This window comes from Taudactylus pleione, unplaced genomic scaffold, assembly GCF_031769625.1.
Source record: "Taudactylus pleione unplaced genomic scaffold, aTauple2 ptg000375l, whole genome shotgun sequence".
Classification (NCBI taxonomy): domain Eukaryota; kingdom Metazoa; phylum Chordata; class Amphibia; order Anura; family Myobatrachidae; genus Taudactylus; species Taudactylus pleione.
The window spans coordinates 139,606-160,727 of record NW_028284776.1 but is presented as its reverse complement, the minus strand read 5'-3'; the positions used below and the strand labels follow the sequence as shown (position 1 = coordinate 160,727).

The following is a 21,122-nucleotide window of genomic DNA, read 5'->3' as shown; positions in this document are numbered from 1 at the left end:
CCTCACTGCCGCTGGACCCTCCACCGCCGGACCCTCTGCCACCAACACCCGCGACACCGCCAACATTCGCATCCCCCACCAACAACCGAGACCCGCCGCCCACCGCTGCTGCTGAGGTCCCTCCGCCGCATCCGAGTCCCCGCCGCTGCTTTGCCCGCTACCGCCGACGCCCATCTTGCTGCGGCTGTGCAACCACTTGAAAAGTCCTATCTTTATAATGGCGCATTCTTGAGGTACTAGTTTAAAAACTGTCACTTTCTAATTTACCTGAGCCCCAAAAGCACGTACCCTGGCACAATAGCTACCTAATAAAACAAACCCCAAGCCTAAATTCCACCCCTACCCTGAGTTTTGCCTTCCCAAAAAAACCCATAGACTATAGCAGAAAAGTTGTCCTAATTGAGAATGTCAGAAAAATGTGACAGTTGGAGATTTAGATTACTCCCATGTCCTCATTTTTTATGTTTATGCCCTGAAATTGGCATGCAGCATCCAGTGACAGTTCTACCCGGCCATGCCAAATTTCAGATCCATACCTCCTATAGCTTTTGAGGTGTAGCCCCTTGAACATCCTGCCCCCCCTTCAGAATTCTCTATGGAGAAATCCGTTATTTTAGATGCAGCCTTAATATAAGGGCACGACTGTGTCCTTATAATATGTATATATATATATATATATATATATATATGTGGGTGGGTCGGGGTTGGCGTGAGTAAGGCAGATCAGGGGTGCCGCGAATGGAGGGGTTGTTGGGTCCAAGGGGAGAGAGTGAAAGTATGAATGGGAAGCTGAGGGGGAACAGTGAAGAAATATGTGAGGTAGGAGGGGAGAAGGGCGCAAAGCTGGTCCCAGAGGAGGAGCCAGCCCACAGTTACTAGCCACTGTAGGAGTCAGAGTTAGGTGGATTGGGGAGGAGGCGGGTACAGAAAGGCTGTGGGGAGGGAGGAGATGGAGCAGATGGAAATGGAATGTCTCTGTGACCGGCCCAGTAGTAACCCTGCTCCCTATGACCTAGTACACATACTGGCGCCTCTCAAATGTTTGGGGGAGGTGAGCTGCCCCCTTGCCTCCCCCCCCCCCTTTCCGGTGCCTATGATACTAAAGAATATATAAAATTAAGAAGACTAACAAAGCATTATCATTCTACTGGAACCCACTGTCCTCTGCTTACGAGCTTTTTTAAAACTATATTACTAAATGATTTCTAATAAATATATTCACTTCTACTCCAATGCGTATGGTAAATCTAAGAGAAATTGGATTAATTACAGAAAGACTGGATAAATATAAATATTTTATGTTATTATATTTAAGTAGCATGATGATTTATGTGGTGATGATAATTGCCTTGTTCTACCATTTTACTACATTTCATTTGTTATTTGTGGCCTGGTGTCAGTCCTGAGCCAGCTCACCCCGCTCCCCCACATGGTCAAGATGGTGGCTGTGGCACTGAGAGGGTAAATCCCTTGTGCTACAGTGCCAATGTCATATGAACTATCAAATTACATGTACTGTAAATATATATTTAATAATGTATTGCAGATATTTTTAATGCGCTGTGCGCAGTTCTAGAATTATTGGAACGCATGTTTTAATGTATGGACTATGCACTTACAGGAAGGTTTCAAAACTGACATTTTGGAAACCAATTGTTCCTAGGACATTCTAATATAGTAATTGGTATGGTAATTATTCTGACCTAGATAAGGTAAAGGAGTCTATTCATGATGTTAATTAACATTCTAATTAAATGCGAACGCAGGAGCAATTCATCAATGCTCCGGCGCAGAGACAGCTGATCCGAAAATCAGCTGTCTCCCCGAAGTGTATCACTGCTGCTTTCAGAGCAGTGAATATTTTCACTGCTCCTTTAGGGGCAGTGACGCTAGTGCTCATGCATGACCTAGAGGTCACGCATGCGCACAAGAGCCCTGATGTCTGGTGGAAAAAGCCGGATAGGGGCGGAGGGATTCGAAAGGAACCCTCTTCATAGCCCGAGACCGGAGTTTGAGCACTCGCCATCTGAAGATGGAGAATGCTCCCTCACTCAAGCTCCAAAAATATTATATTTTCGGAGCTTGATGAATTCTGTCCCCATACTAGTGCATGGGGACAGCGGGCCATTCCGCCAGAGGAAGGTAAACAGGAAATATCTGTGATACTAGTGTATGGGGACAGCGGGTCATTCCGCCAGAGGAAGGTAAGCAGGAGATATCTGTGATACTAGTGCATGGGGACAGCGGGCCATTCCGCCAGAGGAAGGTAAGCAGGAGATATCTGTGATACTAGTGTATGGGGACAGCGGGTCATTCCGCCAGAGGAAGGTAAGCAGGAGATATCTGTGATATATCTTGCTTTACCCTCTTGATGAATGGCCCGATAACTTAATTTTTACAATTGCTGGTGAAAATGTTAATTTTCACCTGCTTTTGTAAAAATTAAGTGATGATGAATAGGCCCCTTAGTGTGAAATGCAATGACCAAACCTTTGTGTAAAACACTTTCTTTCAAATGTGCTCCAAGGGGTATTCCTGTGTTGTGGAGGTTCTCTAAGAAGGTGTAAATCAGATTGTGTTTAGGAAAGACAAACTAGTTTGATAAGGAGAGTTATGGTAAAACTTACCCTTGTTAAATCTTTCTTCGAAGTCCATAGGGTCCACAGGGAGACAATGGGGTGCAGGTGGGCCTTGGAGGACTGGACACCAACAGCAAAGCTTTTCAATCCCATGATGCTCCGGTCCTTCCCCCTATACCCCACCCACAGCCTGGGGGCAACTCAGTTTTGTTAACAAGCCCAAGCTGGAATAACAATTTCCTTATTAAGGTGGAAATGAGAAACCACCTTGAGAAGGAAGCCAGGGCGCGTTCTAAGAACAGCCCTGTCTTGATGAAAGATCAAAAAGGGGGAGCGACATGAAAGCGCCCCGAAATCCGATATCCTATAGGCAGATGCTATAACCAGAAGAAACATAGTCTTTGCAGTGAGCCACTTGATATCTACCAATTCAGGGGTTCGAATGGAGGTTCCTGAAGTGCATTGTGAACCACTGAAAAATCCCACGGAGCCACAGGAGGGACAAATGGGGGTTTGTATACGTAGAACACCTTGTAGGAAGGTGTGAACATCCAGTAGAGGAGCAATTCTGCGCTGAAACCAGATGGAGAGAGCAGAGATGGGCACTTTCAGAGATGCTAGGCAGAGTCCAAGATCTAGTTCAGCCTGAAGAAAGGCAAGTATTCTAGAAACTTTAAAAACTTGAGGGTAATAGTTTCTAGGGGCACACCACTGGAAATATGTATGCCATACCCGGTAAGAAATCGTGGCAGAGGCCGGTTTACGTGCTCTGATCATGGTCTGGACCACATAGCTAGAAAATCCCTTAGACCTTAGGAGGGATGGATGTCTCAAGAGCCAAGCCGTTAAAGACAGACGGGCCAGGTCCGGATGTAGACAGGGACCCCGAGAAAACAGGTCTGGTTGAAGAAGTTGAAGAGGAGCATCTATGGTGACACTTTGCAGATCAGAGTACTAATGGCATCTGGGAAAAGCCAGAGCCACCAACAGGACTGTGCCTCCTTCCTGTTTGAACTTCCGAAGAACCCAGAGGAAGAAGGGAGACTGGAGGGAAGAGGTATCCCAAACGGAAGGTCCACTTCATGGATAATGCATCCACAAAGTGTTGGGGTCCCTTGTTCGAGCTCCATACACTGGAAATTTGTGGTTGTGTCATGAGGCCATGAGGTCCACATCTGGTAGACCCCATATGTCCATCAGGAGCTGAAAGACATCTGGATGTAGAGACCACTCCCCTGCGAGCACATCATGACGGCTGAGAAAATCCACTTTCCAATTGAGAATTCCTGGGTTTAACACTGCGGAAATGGCTGGGAGATGGTGTTCGGCCCATGTGATAATGCGGGACACTTCTGCCATCGCTGTCTGACTTCGAGTGTCTCCTTGGTGATTGAGGTAGGCCACTGCCATGGCGTTGTCGGACTGCACTTGTACTGGCCTGTCGTGAAGAATATCCTGAGCCAAGATGAGAGCTCTGTAGATGGTTTGGAGTTCCAGGACATACATTGATAGGCAAGATTGTCTTGGCTGGAGTCCAGCATCCTTGAAAGGAGTGCTGACCAGCCACTGCGCCCTACCCGCAGAGACTTGTGTCGGTGCTTAGGAGTACCCAGTCCAGGATGCGAAAGGGATGGCCCTTGTTCAGCTGGGACTTCTGTAGCCACCAGGCTAGGGATAGATGAACCTCAGGGGAGAGGTCCATCATCTGGGATCTGAGCAGATGGGGAAGCCCGTTCAACCTGTAGAGAATCAGGTGTTTTAGGGGCCTGGAGTGAAACTGAGCAAACTCCACCATGTTAAAGGTGGACACCATGGATCCTAGGGTCTGCATTGCAGAGCAAATTGACACTCAGCGACTGTGTAGTAGTCTGCGCACCCGGTGCTGTAATACTGAGATTTTGTTTGCTGTTAGGAAGATTCCCTGAAACCTGAGAGTCTAGGAGGGCTCCCAGATGTACCATTCTTTGAGTTGGCAAGGAAGACTTTTCCACTTGATCAGCCAACCGTGCGTTTATAGAAAGGCAATGGTTACCTGTAGATGGCGGTGAAGAATTTCTGGGGAGTATTCATAGGTGCTTCCCCTAAATAGGAGGCTGCATCTCTATGTGAGACATGTAGGACAACTGTTCCCTGGAAGCATCAGACGGAAATGTATCTTCTAGGGCCTCTGCCCAACTCGCAGTGGCTTTTGCCACCCAGGCCATAGCCCTAGCAGGACAAGTAATCACTCCGGTAAGAGAGTATATAGATTTGAGAAAAACTTAAATTCTTCTATCCGTAGTCTCCTTTAAGGAGGTTGCAGTATGGATAGGTAAGGTAGCATTCTTAACTAGATGTGTCATGTGGGAATCTACTGCAGGGGGAACTTCCCATTTAGTGCAATCAGTACCTGAAAGAGGGTAAAAGCAAGCGGGGATCCGCCTGACCTGTCCCCTTGAGTCCCGGCTGCAGTCTGGGTTCCGGGGAGCCTCGCTAGCTAAGTCCCTCTAAGAGCCCCGCCGGGAGAAACTAGCCGAGGGCTGGTGTCACGGCGCCGCAGAGGGGTGATGAAGCAGCAGTGCAGATGTTCAAAGGACTGTCTCGCACTGCTGCTCTTGAACTAAAAGAGATTAAAAGAAAGTTAAATCATAAAAATACGCTTAGGCTGCTTAATAGCAGCCCCACTGTTAACACAGTGATCCAGCTCCTGCCTTACATCAAACGAAACTGAGTATAGGGAGAATCCTGGGATTGAAAAAGCTTTGCTGTTGGTGTCCAGTCCTCCAAGTCCCACCTACATGGACCCTGAGGAAGAAACATAGATATTTGAAAGAATGAATGCAAGTAATCAGTTCCTGTCAAATGTGAGTTGTATTTACACGTTAAGAGATAGTTATATGCTAAATCAGTTTGTATTTTAGGAAAGATAAACTGGTTCGAGTAATATATGTATGAAAGAAAGGAGGAAACTTAGGGCCTGATTCAGAGCCGAACGCTCTGACCAGAGCGCTCGCTCTGAATCAGGGCCCTCCTCCATGAAAAGACCATCACGACCATCGGGCTTGCGACGGAGACCCTGCGGTAGGGTCTCGCTGCCGCAAGCCCTGGAGTGATTTTGGCTCTATCAGAGCCAAAATCACTCCCACTGACATCACTAGTGATGTCAGTGGGGCCGGCTTCAGACGGTAGGCGTTCCCATGGGAACGCCTCTGTCTGGCAGGCACGCCCCCGGCACGCCCACCAAAGGGGGCGTGCTGTCAATCAACATCGACAGCACGCCCCCTTTGGTGCGAAACCCCGAGCGACGTATTCCTCGTCGCACGCTGGGTCTCGTGCATGCGCACGACGGAGCTCCCTCCGTCGTGCGCATGCGCAGTGGGGGAACATCGACCCGCTTGCGAGCGTCCTGCGCTCGCGAGCGGGTCTGAATGACCCCCTTACTTAGCTCCTTTGATATGTAAGATTTATTTATTTACATTTTGTGAGATAGTTTGATAGGTTAAGGGACACATGGTGGGTTTACTCCCTGTTGTACTGTGTGTAAGAACAGGATAAAAAGGGGCTGCGTGCACAAAAGTGTAGATATTTTCTGACTCTGAGAGGTAACATCTGTATGCTGTGAATGGTCCCTTGCACATTTAGCAACGTGAATTAGTCTTTTTCAAGACTTTTGAGCAATAAACACTTTAAGACAACTAATCTACTTGTATCCTGTGACCAACAAAACAGCGCAAAACACTGTTCCGTTCTACTACTATTGTGGATTGAGTCCAGTGTCTCAAAGCTAAAGCCCTCTGCCAGTTACCCTGCAGAGACTGGTCCATGGTGAGGGACCAGTGGAAGTTAGCTGACAGTGGGCCTGATTCAGACCAGCTCGCGAGCGCTGAGCGCTCGCAAGCGGGTCGATGATGGCCCAGTGCACATGCGCACTGGATAGGATAGGTAAGTATCTAGTAACCTAACCTAACCCTTCTAACCCTAACCCTCCTTATGGGTGCCTAACCCTAACTTCCCCCCCAAGTGCCTAACCCTAATCCCCCCTCTAAGTGCCTAACCTTAACCACCACCTTCCCCGCTGCCTAAACCTAAGTCCCCCGGGGGGGTGCCTAACCCTAAGTCCCCCCCCAGGGGTGCCTAACCCTAACCCTCCCTCCCCCTAGCCTAACCATAACCCTCCCGGGGGGGTGCCTAACCCTAAGTTCCCCCCGGGAGCCCTAAACCTAACCCTCCCCCCCGCGGCGCCCGGCATCCCTACGATCGGGATGCCGGGCACCGGTCTCCCGGCATCTGGGAAAGGCATTTCACCCTTGCCGGGATATGACAGTCGGGAAGCCGGCTGCCGGTATTTAGGCAGTCGGCTTCCCGATTGCTTCCCCATACAGCCATATGAGAGGTGATATGTTTGAGTCCCAGGTATGACAGTGTTTTGAAATGTCTGTGTTAACTAAAAGAGGATGTGACTGAAGGTGTTTGGGGAGGTGGGCAGATGGAGGGGGAGTTGGCCAGGGTGGAAATAGGGATGGTCAGGAGATGTTGGAGATAAAAGAAAAGGAAGCTACACGTTTGAATGATTATAAACAGAAATTTTTAAATGGACAGGCCCGATCGGCGCCCCCTGCCTTGCAGTGCGCTGTGCCATGGCACATGTCGCACCACCCTAGTTACGGCCCTGGGTCAGACATACCTATACCCAATTAGCGTAAAGTACTACTAATTTACAATTTAGAGTGTAGCATATGCCACATTTCTTAATAAAGATGACTCACAGTAAATACACTATTGCTTAAATAATATTGGTTACTAATAGAGTAAGTTACAATAGTAAATGTGCAGATCTTATGTACTTTCACATTATCATTAACAACTAACACTTTTAAAAATGCTTTTACAATGGTTTATTAATATCTTACTTTGTATATTTTATGTCCTGCGACTGCACCATAAATATCTAACTGTTAACGCTGTTTTATTTTTTAATTAATTCAGGGCCTGATTCAGCAGAGGACGCAATGGCGATAACGGATGCAGAGCAAGTGATTGTTTGCCATCGTCCATACGTATAAGCCAAACTGCATGTATGCGATTATGGACGCACAGAGATCCATCGCAAAGTGAGTGACAGGCTGTCAGCATTTGGTGAGGGGATGGTTGGAAAAATGCAGACGTGTGAAGATCGTAATATGAAGATCGTACTGTGGGATAGGATAACAAGCAGCTTACTCCGCAGCTCCATCATATGTATACTTTAAACATTACTTTTAAGTGAAATTAGTATTCTAATTGGGTAATGAAGGCAGAGGAGCAGCTGTACCTGGTGTATACCCGGCGGCTGCTCTTCTTTGCAGCCACCAGGGTAATGTAAACTGCTGTCCCCAGTGTAGACCTGGTGGCAGGGGCGGATTGGGATCGAAAACCAGCCCGGGAAATTTCCGGTAGCAGCCCTAATGGGGGCGGGTCTGTTGAGGGGGCGGGGTCTGTGGAGGGGGGCCATGTGTGTGTGTGTGTATGTATATGTGTATATATATATATATATATATATGTATATATATATATAGCAAATGGCTGGGCGGCACTGGACGTGTGTGTGTATTTATATGTATATATATGTATGTATGTATATATATATATATATATATAATCATATATATAGATATATATATTTTTTTTTAATATAGTATATAATAGCTTAGCTGCTGTGTCAAGAAAAGTAGTATGTGTTTATATATATATATATATATATATATACACACACTACTTTTCTTGCCACAGTAGCTGAGCCTATCATAAACAGGCAGGTAGATTTTCACACACACACATATATATATATATATACACAAAAAGTTTAGTTTACTTACTTATTGGCAGAATGGCGGCTCCTCCTGACCCTGTGCTCTGTGTGTTCTGCACTGTGCAGGGGACAGCTGCTGCTGCTGCTGTAGACGCCGGAGAGGGGGGCGGGCTGATGCAAATGCCGGAGAGGGGGGTGGGCTGATGCAAATGCCGGAGAGGGGGGCGCGCTGATGTAGCCGCCAGAGAGAGGAGAGCAGCTGATGTACAAGCCGGAGAGAGGGCGGGCTGCAAGCGGAGCCGTCAGTGATTACTGACGGACTCCGCAATGGCCTATGGGAGGAGCTGCTGCAGTTGGGCATGCGCAGCAGCTCCCCCGTCGGCCATTTTTTTTCTTTACTTCTGTGAGGTGCCCGATCCGATCGCGGCAGCCCGGCCAGCGGTGCAGGGGTGAGCAAAGGGTAGCGGCCACAAAAGGGGAACAAAGGGACCGGCCCAGCGGGAAACGGCCCGGCGTCCCAATCCGCCCCTGCCTGGTGGCTGCTCTTGTCTGCAGCCACCAAGGTAATGAAGGCAAAGGAGCCGCTTTCTTCAGTGTAGAACCGGTGGCAGCTCTTCTCTGCAGCCGCCGGGGTAATGAAGGCAAAGGAACCACTGTCCACAGTCTATACCCGGTGGCTGCAGAGAAGAGCAGCCGCCAGTCAATCCAGCCTTCCCCCAGTGGCCTCCGGGCCTCCTTATCCTACTGTTCCTCCTCACCTCGGGGCTGTGTGCCTCTCAGACCGGCTCCCCCTCCCTGGGCCAAAAGCAGCTGCCCCTCATCCTGGGCTTCAGGCTAGAGAGCACATACCCGGACACCCAGCTATCAGAGAACGGGGAGTTGCAGGTGACCGAGGGTAGCCGCCTCAAGCTACTCTTCTACAGCCTGTACCTGCGGACGGATAGCGAGCAGCTGCTGGCCGTCACTGAGGTGTGCCTGGGGCCGCAGAACAACCGCAGCTGCCTGGAGGACACCCAGTACCTGCTGCGCAATGCCTGGCTCAATGTCAGTGAGGGGGGAGCAGTATGGCAATGGTGTTCCGCCTAGTAGTGCAGCTACTGCAGAAAAGCCAGATTTCCCAAGTGTACACGCTAGAGCCGTAACTAGACTTTTTGGTGCCCTGTGCCAGAGAGAGCATTGGCGCCCCCCCCCCCCTAATTTTTAAATAGGGACAAAAGATACTGCACCTGAAAAAGGGCCATGGCCTCACGGGTAAGGGCCATGAAGAGATATGGAAGGCCAGGAGATGCTGGGGATAAAAGAAGAGGAAGCTACAAGTGAGAATGATAATAACCAGGAAAATTGACAAGCCCAAACAGAGACCGCTGCCCCCCTGGTCGCACTACCCTAGTTACGGCCCTGGTACACGCTGTGCACTTGCCGGAGACCAGGCCTGGCACATGTAGTTCTACATTCAGCTCGCCCTGACCAATATAGCTATCTAGATCTCTATTTATACATATATGTGTATATATATAGATTTGAAAAAAAGGGAGCACTCACCAGGCTTTAAAAGAAGTATTCACGTTTTTAATCTTAATCATAGCATGGCTCCTCGACGTTTCGGTCACAGTACATGACCTTCTTCAAGAGACACAGCCCAATTGTAAAGACAAACACAACAACTGCCAGGTAGGATCCAGATATAGATATATATATATATATATATATATATATATATATATATATATATTTTATCTATCCGTCCCAACCATCACCTCTGCTAAAAAAATTTTTTTATTGTTTTTAAACTATAAAAAAAAATAATTCTAAAATGGCCCCAAAATTATCACATTATGTAAATTATAGCTATTTAATTTGACATTTTTGTTAAAAACAATCAAATTGAATCAGGTTTAAACAGTTCTTATTTACATAATTTTATAATAAAAAAAAAAAAAAAAAAAATTTTGTGGGGATTTTTGGAAAAATTATTAGCCAGTTAAGTGGTTAATGAAAATGTAATAGGTGTATACTGGCGCTAGATTAAGTTGTTGTATATAATTAAAACACGGATATGTGTGCAATTTAAATCACATTTATTTCATCACAATACTGTTAAACATTAAACATGCTAATAAATAAAACATAAAATATCCCTATATCTTAGAAGCATGAAATCCAATGTCCAATGAAATCGCTATTGGTCCAAACAGTCCCCCAATAGTGATTTCATTGGACATTGGATTTCATGCTCCTAAGATATAGGGATATTTTATGTTTTATTTCTTAGCATGTTTAATGTTTAACAGTATTGTGATGAAATAAATGTGATTTAAATTGCACACATATCCGTGTTTTAATTATATACAATAACTTAATCTAGCGCCAGTATACACCTATTACATATTCTATATTTTGTTGGGGCTGACAACCCCTACTGGCTGCTTTAAATAACAGCGCATTGGATAATTTTGTATATTTCTGGTTAATAAAAATGTTTCATGCATGGCCAATGAGTGGTGCTGCTTTAAGGCATTATATAAATGAACAAACAAGTCAGCTCCACATACATTCACAACTGCAAACATGCATTCAAATAAATGGGATCTTAACTTCTTGCTGTTTATCTGTTAATATTGTTATATTACTAGAAATGGTTAGCAAATTTATTGCATCACAATTTCTTCTTTTCCAATATTGTATCTACATTGTTTTATTGCTCAGTACTTCATATTTATGTGTACTGTAATGCCTCAAATAAAAAAATGTATGAAAAAAAACCGCATTCAAATGAGTGACTATCAACCTCTTTTGTATATTTAAGTGGAGTTAATATGCATACATCGATGGCATGAAACCATTGACGGGACATATCTGCTTGTGCTGCACAAGGGTGACAGGCCAAACAGGGTAAGGGGTTTGTGGGATAAACCCCCTACACCGGCTAAACAAAAAACATTACTGCACTTCTGCCATCAATCACGGAAAAAAATTGGATCTCCACTATCGATTGCAAAACCATTGATGGTTGCTAACCACCAATGGTCGACTACTACCTACTAAAAGCAGTGAAGGATAGAAAGAATAGAACCAGAAGATGGAGCTGTGAATTATTTACAGCACTTAATTAAATGTGGTGAAGATATCATAATAAAGTAACAACAAATCAAGATACAGCCAAAATTCCCACCTCTCTTGGTTGTCTCAACAACATGTCTTTGCATCTCTGAATTCTAACTGAAGCCGTTTCAAAATCTTTCTGAGCCACAGCCTGGAAAAAGGTACAGAAAAGTTTTACTTAAATTCTATGTTCACCTGCAAAATTCAGTTTCGTTCTGTTACACTTATACTTTAGTCTGTGCAAAGTAGTTTTACTATCCTGTAGTAAATGATAGTAAGAAAAAGTTGTGTTTTCTACAGAAATATTAGACGCTATTGGTTGCTATGGGCAACATCTCTACTTTTAAAAACCTGCACTTTAGTAAATATACCCATAGTGTTATGAACATGTGACTTACAGCTTCTGCCTGGAATGTCAGCACTTTAAACAGATCCTTTTCCACATAGACTTTGTGCATGTTCACATCAGCCTGTTGAGTATTCCTCTGAGTCATCATGGAATACAGCTTCTCCAGACTCTAAAAGAGACATGGTGGACAGAGCACATGCTGAGTCACAGCCCAGACTAAAAAGCAAACCATTAGCAGCTAATACATATTTCACTTACATTTAATGCAGTTTCAAGAAATCCATTTGCAAGTTCAGGCTTCCCAACATCTGTCCAGCCTTTTCCAGTCTTCATGGCCATCTGGATTGTAATGGAAAACCGCCTCTTAATATTTTAAGCGCTATTTAATTTTACCTTACATTCTAATAATTACTATAGTGGCAGTCCTGTGATTTTTTATTTAATCAGGAATTTGGGACACCCATGTGATATGACGTATTCTCAGTTTTATGCAGTATGTCACTTGCTGATTTATTCTGAGTGCAATATGCATAAGAGCATTAAACTAGTAAATATATATTCCAAATAATCATGCTAGAGTCAGACCCAACCTAGCGGATTATCCTGTCTATTACAGTGCATTCATGTGAGTTACACAACAAGTAAACTTACCCCTGTAAGAGACATTGATGTTACAGCAATCTGCACAGTATGGCACTGATTCTGAGTCGCTCACTGCTGTGACCACATTAACGTCTGTTTCTGTGACTTTATGCTAATGCTGGTATAAGCCTTTCCTCTGGTGTGCAACCGTACGTCACTCTGAATGTGCAAAGACTGGGATATTTTGAGCAGCTGCAGGTGCAGCAATCCCACTTTGTACATCTTTAGTCACTACCACTGAAACTTGCACCAGCAGATTTTTTTGTCAGAGTATGGCCTCCAATATGAGCGATTTAGCGTCTGAATTCGGAAACCACTTTTGTGACACTCCCATAACACGTCTATAAGATGGTACACCTCTGTGCGTCTGAATAACTACCTGCCAGCCGTCACCTAGGATTGCCCAATATATTTTCAATACATTTCAGACACTGTACATCTCAATCAGTACAGCGACTCAGGGGCTGATTCAGCAGGAGACGCAGTTTAGCAAAGAACTAATGCAGATTCCCAATTATCGGTTGCAGCGTTGGGATTGCAGATGCAGCAAGAAGGTGTCAGACACCTCCTGCTGCATTTGCATTTTAGCAGAAAGGAAGTGCAAAGCCGCTTGTGTGTCGATTTGCAATTCCGTCCTCTGCTGAATCAGGCCCTCAGTGTGTACACACCATGGAACGTACAGTATGCGTGGTGTGAGCAAGAAAACCACCAATTTATGTGAACATCAGCATTGTGTGCAACTCAGAATCAGGCCCTAATACTGCAGTCAAGGTCCACATCTTGTGAACCATACGTTGTACTGGAAATGGGCATAGTCATTGAACCCAGGATAATTAAATAGGTATAGAAGTAAGAAAAAATACAGGTCTATCAATAACTTAGGTAAGATCAAAGAGACTTTTATCAAACTAATTCTGTCCTTAAAACATGCAGAAATTGCTGTTTCCCCATGTTTAAAGACAGAATTAAGTTTCACTTCTATTTGACAAAGCTAAAAAGCAGGAGATATTTCCTGCTATGTGCGCAACAGCACTCACAGGAGCTGGTCCTATAGTTTTCTATGGGAATGGCATTGAGGGTCTGTTTAACATGCTCCATAAAGCTTGCCTGCGTTAGCTAAAGCCATCTTCAGATGGTGTAAGCCCGCTGTTCCCTATGGGGGAAGCCTGGCCGGAGAGGAATCTTCTGGTCCCCCCCAATGGGTTGCACCTCTTCCCAACGCCCTTCATAACTATTATGCATTACACATGCGCAGTTGCGAGGCCGCATCTGAATGCAGAAGTAAAGTGATAGCTAACACCAGATACTGAGTCAGTGTCCTAGCCAGGGCGCATAGATAAATTCCCTTGAAAATAGATTCTATATCAGTATCCCCTAATAGTGATAGAAAAGGACAGTTCTTTTGTTGTTAGGATGTACCCTTATCTGCTGAAAAGCTCTTATCGTAACAACAATGTCCATACAGTACATTGCTCAGCAGTGTTGGAAATTTGGTAACTTGCTTCACTTGTGTCAGAGCCAGATTAAGATTCACATGGGCCTGGAGCTCAAATTTATGAAGGGCCTATTGAGTGCTGCTGCAGGGGGTGTGACAATCGCTGTGGTGGTGTAACTAATAATGTGGGGGCGTGCCAAGTGTGTTGTGGGTGTTCTACGCATGCACAGTACTATTATTCCTAAATCTGCGTGAAAGTTTTTAATTTTAAAATTTAAGAAAAATTATCATATCCCATCCACATTATAAAATGTGGGATATGATAAATCATTCCCTTAGCAACAATAGTTAAACAGTCATGGCATATAACTGCCAATTACAGATACATCTTGCAGCTCTATAATACCCTACACCAGGGATGGGGAACCTCAGGCCCGGGGGTCGTTTAAGGCCCCCGGAATCATTTGGTCTGGCCCTCTGAGCTTTTTTCTGCTAGCCTCATCTGGCTAGCACTGCGCCTAGAATGGCACCCTGCAGCCAGAATCTATGCAGCGGTGCCGCCTGGAGCCTCCTTAGGACGCGTCAGACAGTCAAAGCGCTGCCCTTACAGCTCCCCGGAGCATCCTCAGGATACTCCGGGCTGCTGTAATCACCGGCGATTGTGGCCCGCACCCTTGTGACATCACGCGGAGGGAGCGTAGCCTGTACCGAGCCCGCAAACAATATTATATATATCAAAATGGCCCTCAGTAGAAAAAAGGTTCCCCACCCCTGTTCTACACTATGACCAGATCTCCTACACCCTGGCATATATATTTTTTCACACAAACATATACATATATTATTTTAAATATGTCGGGTCTGTTGGAGATATATATATATATATATATGTACATACGAACATATTATATGCACACATACATATGAATCCATAAATATGCCCTCCAAACCCCACATATTGTAATTATAAACACATGACTATAATTCAGATTATCTACCTCACTCTAAACTCTCTTAGGTGACAGGTCTCTGTCAGTCACAAGGAGGCCAGCTGCTCTGTGGTGCCGGATTAACGGCAGGGCAGAGTGGGTGTTTATCTCGGAGCCCATACACATTACACATGGAGGGCCCCTACACATAGGGCCTGATTCAGACCCAATCGCTAAGCAGTGGCATCTCGCTTGCAAAAGGGGCCGGGTATGCAAATCCCGTGATCGCACTTTGTGGTGTAAGGACGCCCTCTATAGTGAGCGACGGCAGTTAGCGTATGCAGGACTATAAAACCTCCCACCTGTCACTCGCTGCACATGTCATCTCCAGGAAGTGTGTGTTTAATTGGGAACATCGAGGGCCATCGATGCTGCTCGCAGCACTTGTGATAGACCTTAATCTCGCGCAAGCACTGCGATCAGTTCAGGCTAAAATACAACCAAGTGACGTGTTCAGTGACGTAACTTTGCTAATTATACACACCCAATAAACTCCGTTTTGACGGCCTGACACGCCTGCGTTCGCACATCCACACCCCCGTTCACAAGCACCTTCCCGTTACCACCCACAAACGGTGCAATCTGTCACTCAAAATAGGGCTCCGTCTGTGTACAGCGAGCGCACGATTCGCGATCGGTAAGACTGGCTTGCGCACGCGCACTGCAAACCATATGTATGCGCAAACATGCGATTATCGGCAAGAGCGTGCGAGCGCAGCTTAGCGACCGGGTCTGAATCAGGCCCATAGCCCTTACATCGCGACTGTGCAGTGCAGCTGGAACTTGGAGGAGCAGAATTTCTGTGCTGTGACACAGAGCTGTACAGGATGCAGCAAAGGGGATGGGATGGAGAGCACAGGGGGCGGGGATCCCTAATAACCTTAATCAAGACTCTGCCTGTGTGTGTTGACACTGTCCCTTTGGGAGTGGTGGGGTGGTACTCTATACCAGTACCGGGTCCAGGCACGCTCCGTGCGTGCGGCCGCACAAGGGCTCCAGGGTCCTGGTCTGAAAAAAACCCGCCCTCCATCCGCTCGCTGGCGTTATTAGTATAAGCTCGGGGAGAGAAGGGGAGGAGAGGGAGCACGGGACAGCGCTGGGTGCGAGTAACCTAGTGCCGGCCCCGCTCTATACGATGCAAGGAGGGATTGTGAAGTCTTCCATATTAGTCGTCCCCTCCTGCATTCCCAGCTGTGGTGCCCTCAATGAAAATAATTGGTCCCTTATGTGCGCCTCAAGCTCCTAGACCCTCCCCATCTCCCCATTTACCACTGTGTGTGTATATATGTGTGTAAGTGTGTGTGTACATATATATATATATATATATATACGCACACATATTTATAGACACACACACATATATATATATATATATATATATGTATGCTATGTACACACATGCATCATGCACGTATGTATATTATATATACACACATTTATATATACATATTTATATATAAATATATATATATATATATATATATACACACACGCATACATATTATTAACACATATATATATATATTCACATACATATATACACATTCCCAAGTTACATACTTATTAAAGTTAATATACATAAAGGTTTAAATTAATTTATTACACACACATAAAGGCTTAAAGCAGTTTAATATATATATATATATACATGCTGCTGTTAAACCTTTATGTGATCAGATATTATATATAATATACTACACACAATGCATATACTGGTGCCAGACATCACACCCACCTGAGTTTTCTGTCACAGCTACTGCCTGGCTGCAGTTGCCTAGGGAGGAGGGGGGGGGGAAAGGGGTCAATGGGCGGAGCCTCGGAAGACACGGGGGCGGAGCTTCGGGCAACTCAGAGTATGCAGTACACAGCTTCAGGTTCAGAGAGTTTAGCATGAATCAGAGGCGGAGCTTAGCGCAACTAACAGTCGGCCTGGGGACGGAGTTTTGGACAGCTTGGGGCAAAGCTTCATGCAAGCCCGAGGGTAGGCAGGGGTGGAACAGTCAAGAATTCTGGCTGCCAGTATAATGGATAGGCTTCAGAATGCTGTGGTGGTGACAGGAAAATAGTTTTTTCCTGTCTGCACTACAGCAGTGAGTCTTGTGGGCCTATTTTCATGGGGAGGCCTGGAGCTGTAGCTCCACCCGCCCCATTGTTAATCCGGCCCTGACTTGTGTGCACTTTCTGCTACATATTAGTTTCTAGCATCTGGATTTATTTTGAATACTTTATAAGAAGAAGCTGGGTTTGCTCAAAGTCAACCGATAACCTTCAGGACATTAAATCATTATACAGTCAGGTGCATAAATATTGGGACATTGACAGAATTTTCATATTTTGGCCTCTATTCGCCACCGCAATGGCTTTGAAATGAAACAAACAAGATGTGCTTAAACTGCAGACTTTCAGATTTAATTTGAGGGTAAGTACATCCAAATCAGGTGAACGGTGTAGGAATTACAACGGTTTCTATATGTGCCTCCCACTTTTTAAGGGGCCAAAAGTAATGGGACTATCAACTCAAAAGCTATTTCATGGACAGGTGTGGGCTATTCCCTCATTATTTCATTATCAATTAAGCAGGTAAAAGGTCTGGAGTTGATTCTAGGTGTGACATTTGCATTTGGAATCAGTTGCTGTCGACTCTCAATATGAGATCCAAAGAGCTGTCACTATCAGTGAAGCAAGCCATCATTAGGCTGAAAAATCAACACGAAATAGCAAAAACATTAGGTGTGGCCAAATCAACTGTTTGGAACATTCTTAAAAAGAAAGATCGCACCGGAGAGCTCAGCAACACCAAAAGACCCGGAAGACCACAGAAAACAACTGTGGTGGATGACAGAAGAATTATTTCCCTGGTGAAGAAAAACCCCTTCACAACAGTTGGCCAAATCAAGAACACTCTCCAGGAGGTAGGTGTATATGTGTCAAAGTCAACAATCAAGAGAAGACTTCACAAGAGTGATTATAGAGTGTTCACCACAAGATGTAAACCATTGGTGAGCCACAAAAACAGGAAGACCAGATTAGAGTTTGCCAAACAACGTCTAAAAAAGCCATTACAGTTCTGGAACAACATCCTATGGACAGATGAGACAAAGATCAACTTGTACCAGAGTGATGGAAAGAGAAGAGTATGGAGAAGGAAAGGAACTGCTCATGATCCAAAACATACCACCTCATCAGTGAAGCATGGTGGTGGTAGTGTCATGGCGTGGGCATGTATGGCTGCCAATGGAACTGGTTCCCTTGTATTTATTGATGATGTGACTTCTGACAAAAGCAGCAGAATGAATTCTGAAGTGTTTCGGGCAATATTATATGCTCATATTCAGTCAAATGCTTCAGAACTCATTGGACAGCGCTTCACAGTGCAGATGGACAATGACCCGAAGCATACTGCAAAAGCAACCAAAGAGTTTTTTAAGGCTAAAAAGTGGAATGTTATGCAATGGCCAAGTCAATCCCCTGACCTGAATCCGATTGAGCATGCATTTCACTTGATGAAGACAAAACTGAAGGGAAAATGCCCCAAGAACAAGCAAGAACTGAAGACATTTGCAGTAGAGGCCTGGCAGAGCACCACTAGGGATGAAACCCAGTGTCTGGTGATGTCTATGCGTTCCAGACTTCAGGCTGTAATTGCCTGCAAAGGATTTGCAACAAAGTATTAAAAAGTGAAAGTTAGATTTAGGATTGTTTAGTTTGTCCCATTACTTTTGGCCCCTTAAAAAGTGGGAGGCACATATAGAAATCGTTGTAATTCCTACACCGTTCACCTGATTTGGATGTAATTACCCTCAAATTAAATGTGAAAGTCTGCAGTTAAATCACATCTTGTTTGTTTCATTTCAAAGCCATTGTGATGGTGAATAGAGGCCAAAATATGAAAATTCTGTCAATGTCCCAATATTTATGCACCTGACTGTATGTCTGTGTAACACAGCTTCTGGGCGATTACTGATTTGAATAGACTGCCACTGGTATTTTACATTCCTACAGTCTGCAACTGCTAAGAGGATAAGTTGGGCACATTGGGGGTTCCTGGTTAGCTGTGGCTTGCGTAAGCATGTCTTCACAGTTTTGCAATGAAGTGAAAAAACAAGATTTCATTTTGGCAGCACAGTATGTATTATTTAAATGGGAGAAAGAGCTGTAGAAGGCACATTTATAGGGATGTTACCTGCTTTGCAGGAGGGTAGAAATCCTTTATTCTACTCACAAAAGGACTTGAATGTTTGGGTCTCATCACATTATACACAGTCTAAATGCTCATAGCTCAATGGAATAAAATAACAGTTCTGATCATTTAATTTAATGAGGATCAACTAAGTAGCATTTTTAAAATAGATCTAAATAGCGGTAGAATTAAGGCAGATCTTTTTAGACTTCAATGTGATTTTTTTAATGTTTGCACATGTGCATTTTTAGGTACATCCTCCAACATGGAAAAGTAGGTAAAGAACGGGTAAAATTTGTGTACATAAAAAAGCATTGAACTTTGTCTGGTTTGTAGCAACTCATATAGATATAATAAAGGTGTAATTCTACTTTTAGAACCTGGAGGTTTGGGAGGATGCCCTTACCAAAATATTTCTTTGCACAATTTCCTCAGATGGTTTAGGACCTTCATACCAGTAACAAAGCCTGCAGGATACATGCCGCACTACAAGACACACAGACATTTTATATAATTTGACAGATGTTCAACTGTAAATTACATTTAAAGATATAACATTGTACAACCCTATCATATAAAATGGGACATAGCATATGAGCAGCATGCATACAGGAGTACAGCTATCAACTGTTGCTGCACTGTATACATTACATGAAATAACGTATGTACCATAAGAATTCTGATAACACTAATGACATGAAAAGCAAGTGAATCATGACATGTAATCAGTACAATCTTTGCTTGCTCAATATAAAAGAAGATTTAAGAAAAGCTTGATTACTGCTATAATACAATCTCAACTATATTGTACTGTATGACAATTTATGTCAGGACTGCCCATGTGGCAGCCTGCTGGTTGTACTGTATGTGGGTCTCCTAAACCTTTTATGCTATTTTCACACTCACGAATCTCACAGCCTGTAATGTTTGTATTTAATATAATATTTATTTGTCAGTCACACATTCATATCCCACCCTAAAAAGAAATGAAGATACTTGTAAACCAAAATCTAATTAATAATTTTTGATCAGTAGCTGAACCACAGTTTTTTTTAAATAAGTCTCTATTAACTGCGAACAAACAAATGAAACACTATTTGGCCCTACTTCTTAGCAAATTGGTTAATCTGGGTTGACAGGGGAGCTGCACTTTTCCAGGTAGTAAAATGATAACCTAAAAAACTACTGCAGACATTCTGACTGCCAACATTCACAATGCAAAGGTTCTGACAAAGTCGACATTATGTTATTGTCAACATTGTGGATGTTGACATTCTGAACATGTCAACATCACTGTCGACTTTCTTCATGTCTCAGTTAAAGGTCCCAGCAGCCAGAACGTGCAGGTCAGTCTGCCGATAACGACAGATTGTGCATGTTCGGGGAAGAGAGAAGGTGCCTGCACTGAACGACATATCATTCAGTGTAGGCACATTACAGGATGAGGAACGACTGTACGATTACAATGTTGTAATCGTACTGTCGTTCCTCTGTCGGCAAGTGTATACGCACCTTTAGACACCAGTCAGCATTTGGTTATGGGGAACAACAATGCGTTTCGGTCACTCATGTGACGTTATTCAAGTTGATTGCTATAAAATCATTGAAACCATTTGCATTGAGTATTTATCCACTGTATAGTATTAATTTTATATAAGTTCTATTTCTGTTTTATTTTAGTTTATGGGATACATATAATTTAAACAATAAATATGTTTGTATATGATTAATATCACACCAGCACAGAATTGTGTTTTTTTTAAAATTGTTTTTAGTGAGGTGGGCAAAGACCTCTTTTTTTCTGCAGCAGGTATGATATAGACAAATTGATCTATCTCAGCCAGGGAGGGTGCTCAACAGGCCCTGAGACACTCATAAAAGGGTCCACCAACCTTCCCCATACCACCTTGTCCGTCTCTTATTTCTACACAAACACCACGTCACACCCACACACCCCTACCCCAGGCTTGCCTACCCTCCCGATTTGGTCGGGAGCCTCCCGAATATCGGCTGCCGCTCCCGACCCCCCAGAAAGGCAAGCAAGCCTCCCGGCTGCCGCCTGACCCCCCGACTACAACT

The 21,122-nt window shown here is 44.4% G+C and overlaps 1 protein-coding gene across 1 annotated transcript in view; it reads right to left on the bottom strand.

Annotated features, from left to right (window-relative positions):
- The window catches only part of TEX11 (testis expressed 11), a 358,563-nt gene that overhangs the window by 320,040 nt on the left and 17,401 nt on the right, over nt 1-21,122 (bottom strand). The window contains exons 4-7 of the mRNA XM_088444985.1: nt 19,450-19,529; nt 12,056-12,136; nt 11,847-11,966; nt 11,519-11,599 (exon numbers count right to left, since the gene is read on the bottom strand). Of these exons, the coding sequence (XP_088301111.1) occupies nt 11,519-11,599; nt 11,847-11,966; nt 12,056-12,136; nt 19,450-19,529 (362 nt within the window). The remainder of the gene's footprint in view (nt 1-11,518; nt 11,600-11,846; nt 11,967-12,055; nt 12,137-19,449; nt 19,530-21,122) is intronic.